Source organism: Lampetra planeri, unplaced genomic scaffold (assembly GCF_965212315.1).
Source record: "Lampetra planeri unplaced genomic scaffold, kcLamPlan1.2.h2 scaffold_428, whole genome shotgun sequence".
NCBI classification, from domain to species: Eukaryota; Metazoa; Chordata; class Hyperoartia; order Petromyzontiformes; family Petromyzontidae; genus Lampetra; species Lampetra planeri.
In genome coordinates this window covers 20,001-25,529 of record NW_027615251.1, presented here as the reverse complement: position 1 = coordinate 25,529, position 5,529 = coordinate 20,001, and the positions used below count along the sequence as shown (strand labels likewise).

Below are 5,529 nucleotides of genomic sequence, written 5' to 3'. Positions count from 1 at the left end.
GGATGGAGGAGGAAGAGAGAGAGGAATGAGGAGGGAGAGAAAGGGGAGGGAGGAGAGAGGGGAGGGAGAGAGTTCAGCGGCAAGTGTTCAACCAATCACATCGCAGCCAGCGCCCTCGTGGAATCCAGGCTCCTGATTGGGTGCTGGGAACACGCGGTTCATCAGGCAGCCTCGAGTGGACATGGTGACTACCTCGCCTGGTACGCAGGAGGTCGTGGGTTCGATCTCTCTCTCATCATCATCACGGTGGCTGGGAGATGTTGACTACCTCGCCTGGTACGCAGGAGGTCGTGGACTCGATCCCGACCCCTGACGCCTGCTGCTGTATATTTGGAGTTTGCATTTAGCTAGGAGATGTTGACTACCTCGCCTGGTGTGCAGGAGGTCGTGGGTTCGATCTTTCTCTCATCATCATCACGGTGGCTGGGAGATGTTGACTACCTCGCCTGGTACGCAGGAGGTCGTGGGTTCGATCTCTCTCTCATCATCATCACGGTGGCTGGGAGATGTTGACTACCTCGCCTGGTACACAGGAGGTCGTGGACTCGATCCCGACCCCTGACGCCTGCTGCTGTATATTTGGAGTTTGCATTTAGCTGGGAGATGTTGACTACCTCGCCTGGTACGCAGGAGGTCGTGGGCTCGAACCCGACCCCTGACGCCTGCTGCTGTACATTTGGAGTTTGTATTTAGCTGGGAGATGTTGACTACCTCGCCTGGTATGCAGGAGGTCGTGGGCTCGAACCCGACCCCTGACGCCTGCTGATGTATATTTGGAGTTTGTATTTAGCTAGGAGATGTTGCCTACCTCGCCTGGTATGGAGGAGGTCGTGGGCTCGATCCCGACCCTGACGCCTACTGCTACTGCTGTATATTTGGAGTTTGCGTGTCTCTCTCATCGTCATCACGGTGGCTGGGAGATGTTGACTACCTCGCCTGGTACGCAGGAGGTCGTGGACTCGATCCCGACCCCTGACGCCTGCTGCTGCTGTATGTTTGAAGTTTGCATTTAGCTATTGATAGCAGGCGCTACTGCAATGAAGGGCTGCCGTGCTCAGTGAGACCTCACACCTCGCCAGATGACACGATTGTGTTTAGTTTAGAGGCCTCAATATCCTTATGCGTCACCTGCTGTCGCTAACCCTGTCGCTGGCATACGCTGATCACTTCCAATACTACGACCGTATCCTGACCCCTACCACTACCCCCACCACTATCACTACCCCCATCACTATCACTACCCATACCACTACCCCTACCACTATCACTACCACTACCCCTACCACTACCCCCATCACTATCACACCCATACCACTACCCCCACCACTATCACTACCCCCACCACTATCACTACCCCTACCACTACCACTACCCCTATCACTACCCCCATCACTATCACTACCCCTACCACTACCCCTATCACTACCCCTACCCCTATCACTACCCCTATCACTACCCCTATCACTACCCCTATCACTACCCCTATCACTACCCCTATCACTACCCCCATCACTATCACTACCCCTACCACTATCACTACCACTACCCCTATCACTACCCCTATCACTACCCCTATCACTACCCCCATCACTATCACTACCCCTACCACTACCCCTATCACTACCCCCATCACTATCACTACCCCTACCACTACCCCTATCACTACCCCTACCACTACCACTACCCCTGATGGTTTCGGTGGTGGCGGTGGTGGTGGTGTTGGTGGTTGTATGATGGTTTCGGTGGTGGTGGTGGTGGTGGTGTTGGTGGTTGTATGATGGTTTCGGTGGTGGTGGTGGTGGTGGTGGTGTTGGTGGTTGTATGATGGTTTCGGTGGTGGCGGTGGTGGTGTTGGTGGCGGTGATGGTGACAGCGAATATCCAAACTGCACCTGGCCCTATCTTCACCCCTAGGTCGACTCAGCCTGAAATGTATGCTTGGCGCGGAGGTTAACCATTAGTACCGGGGAGAGAAAGGCGGTCGGGCACTTGCCCTTAACAGTCTGGTTAAAATCTATACGGGGGAGCTTTGTCTTTGTGTTTGTGTGTTGGAATTCTTGTTGGTGTGTAGTGAGCGTGCGTGTGTGTATGTATGTGTGTTGTGTGGGTCTCTGTGGGTCTCTGTGGGTGTGAGTTTTTGTGAGTCTCTATGGGTGTGGGTCTCTGTAGGTCTCTATGGGTGTGGGTCTCTGTGGGTGTGAGTCTTTGTGAGTCTCTATGGGTGTGGGTCTCTGTGGGTCTCTGTGGGTGTGGGTCTCTGTGGGTGTGGGTCTCTGTGGGTCTCTATGGGTGTGGGTCTCTGTGGGTCTCTGTGGGTCTCTATGGGTGTGGGTCTCTGTGGGTCTCTATGGGTTGGGTCTCTGTGGGTCTCTGTGGGTCTCTATGGGTGTGGGTCTCTGTGGGTCTCTATGGGTGTGGGTCTCTGTGGGTCTCTGTGGGTTTCTGTGGGTGTGGGTCTCTGTGGGTCTCTGTGGGTGTGGGTCTCTGTGGGTCTCTATGAGTGTGGGTCTCTGTGGGTCTCTGTGGGTCTCTATGGGTGTGGGTCTCTGTGGGTCTCTATGAGTGTGGGTCTCTGTGGGTCTCTGTGGGTTTCTGTGGGTGTGGGTCTCTGTGGGTCTCTATGGGTGTGGGTCTCTGTGGGTGTGGGTCTCTGTGGGTCTCTATGAGTGTGGGTCTCTGTGGGTCTCTATGAGTGTGGGTCTCTGTGGGTCTCTGTGGGTCTCTGTGGGTGTCGGTCTCTGTGGGTGTGGGTCTCTGTGGGTGTGGGTCTCTGTGGGTGTGGGTCTCTGTGGGTCTCTGTGGGTGTGGGTCTCTGTGGGTGTGGGTCTCTGTGGGTCTCTATGGGTGTGGGTCTCTATGGGTCTCTATGGGTGTGGGTCTCTGTGGGTGTGGGTCTCTGTGGGTGTGGGTCTCTGTGGGTGTGGGTCTCTGTGGGTCTCTATGGGTGTGGGTCTCTATGGGTCTCTATGGGTGTGGGTCTCTATGGGTCTCTATGGGTGTGGGTCTCTGTGGGTGTGGGTCTATGAGTCTCTGTGAGTCTCGAGTGGGGGAGCGGTAGTGTAGCGGTCGGCACGCTGCTCAGATAATCGGCGACGATTCATATCTGAACCGGTCCTGGGGGCCTCCCCTTAGGTCGACTCGGCCTCAAATGAGTTCCTGGCGCGCTGTGTGAAACATGAGCGGGCTGGGGGTGTCTGGCGGGAGGGGAGACAAAGGCGGCCGTGCCGGGGGAGGGGGTGCTGCCTGCCCCCCACCCACCCCCCCCCACCCCCCCATCTTTGTCTGTGTCAGAGCTTAACGAAGAACAAGGAGGAATCGGCGTCGCTGGGTTTGCACGTAAATAAATAAATAACTCGCCTCGCGTGGCTGCTCGGGAGGGAAGGAGGGGGGGGGGTTAAGGGGAGGGGGGGAGGGGGGTTAAGGGGAGGAGGGGGAGGGGGGGGGTGAGGTGTTTAATAAATAAATAATCCCGCCCGCAACATCTGGCGCGCCATGCGGGCGGCAGGAGGATGCAACAGCTGTTGAGGAGAGCTCACCCCCCCCCCCTCTCACCCCCCCCCCCTCTCATCCCCCCCCCCTCTCATCCCCCCCCCCTCTCTCACCCCCCCCCCCCTCTCATCCCCCCCCCCTCTCATCCCCCCCCCCCTCTCTCACCCCCCCCCCCTCTTACCCCCCCCCCTCTCACCCCCCCCCCTCTCTCATCCCCCCCCCCTCTCACCCCCCCCCCCTCTTACCCCCCCCCCCCTCTCACCTCTCTCCCCTCCTGTCTCTCTCTTGCTGAGATGCCCCAATCACTCTCTCGCTCTCCCTGTCTCTCTCCCTGTCTCTCTCCCTGTCGCTCTCCCTGTCTCTGTCTCTCCCTGTCTCTCTCCCTGTCTCTCCCTGTCTCTCTCTCTCCCTGCCTCTCTCCCTGTCTCTCTCCCTGTCTCTCTCTCTCCCTGCCTCTCTCCCTGTCTCTCTCCCTGTCTCTCTCCCTGTCTCTCTCCCTGTCTCTCTCCCTGTCTCTCCCCCTGTCTCTCTCCCTGTCTCTCCTTGTCTCTCTCCCTGTCTCTCTCTGTCTCTCTCTCTGTCTCTCCCTGTCTCTCCCTGTTTCTCTCCCTGTCTCTGTCTCTCTCGCTCACTCATCCACCTCTCTCCTCCTCCTCTCTCTCTTTTTTTTACGATCAGTGGAAACAAGATGCTCGGTTTATTCGGCACTTTGCTTCGTTCATCATTTCGTAAATTAAAAAAAAACTTTGCTTCATGTAAACCTCTCGCTCACTCTCGCTCGCTCTCTCTCTCGCTCGCCTGATGTTTTCTATGTCATATTTATAACATAACTCTCCCCTCCCTGTCTCTCTCCCACTCAGCCTCCCTCGGTCTGTGTCTCTCTGTGTGTCTCATATCGCCGTGGGTGCCATGCTAGCGATGTTGACTACCTCGCCTGGTACACAGGAGGTCGTGGGTTCGATCTCTTTTCTCATCATCATCACGGTGGCTAGGAGATGTTGACTACCTCGCCTGGTACACAGGAGATCGTGGGTTCGATCTCTCTCTCATCATCATCACGGTGGCTAGGAGATGTTGACTACCTCGCCTGGTACACAGGAGGTCGTGGGTTCGATCTCTTTTCTCATCATCATCACGGTGGCTAGGAGATGTTGACTACCTCGCCTGTTATACAGGAGGTCGTGGGTTCGATCTCTTTTCTCATCATCATCACGGTGGCTGGGAGATGTTGACTACCTCACCTGGTACACAGGAGATCGTGGGTTCGATCTCTCTCTCATCATCATCACGGTGTGGGTCTCTGTGGGTCTCTGTGGGTCTCTGTGGGTGTGGGTCTCTATGGGTGTGGGTCTCTGTGGGTCTCTATGGGTGTGGGTCTCTATGGGTGTGGGTCTCTGTGGGTCTCTATGGGTGTGGGTCTCTGTGGGTCTCTATGGGTGTGGGTCTCTATGGGGGTGGGTCTCTGTGGGTCTCTGTGGGTCTCTATGGGTGTGGGTCTCTGTGGGTCTCTATGGGTGTGGGTCTCTATGGGTCTCTATGGGTGTGGGTCTCTGTGGGTCTCTATGGGGGTGGGTCTCTGTGGGTCTCTGTGGGTCTCTATGGGGGTGGGTCTCTGTGGGTCTCTGTGGGTCTCTATGGGTGTGGGTCTCTGTGGGTCTCTATGGGTGTGGGTCTCTGTGGGTCTCTATGGGTGTGGGTCTCTGTGGGTCTCTATGGGTGTGGGTCTCTATGGGGGTGGGTCTCTGTGGGTCTCTGTGGGTCTCTATGGGTGTGGGTCTCTGTGGGTCTCTATGGGTGTGGGTCTCTATGGGTCTCTATGGGTGTGGGTCTCTGTGGGTCTCTATGGGGGTGGGTCTCTGTGGGTCTCTGTGGGTCTCTATGGGGGTGGGTCTCTGTGGGTCTCTGTGGGTCTCTATGGGTGTGGGTCTCTGTGGGTCTCTATGGGTGTGGGTCTCTGTGGGTCTCTATGGGTGTGGGTCTCTGTGGGTCTCTATGGGTGTGGGTCTCTATGGGGGTGGGTCTCTGTGGGTCTCTGTGGGTC

The 5,529-nt window shown here is 56.8% G+C and overlaps 1 protein-coding gene across 1 annotated transcript in view; it reads left to right on the top strand.

Moving 5' to 3' along the window:
* Positions 1–389: 389 nt before the first annotated feature.
* Positions 390–5,529, top strand: part of LOC144741120 (zinc finger protein 521-like) — a 22,774-nt gene continuing 17,634 nt past the window's right edge. Inside the window, exon 1 of the mRNA XM_078623755.1 lies at positions 390–525. Coding sequence (XP_078479881.1) covers positions 507–525 — 19 coding nt within the window. The 5' untranslated portion in view covers positions 390–506. The remainder of the gene's footprint in view (positions 526–5,529) is intronic.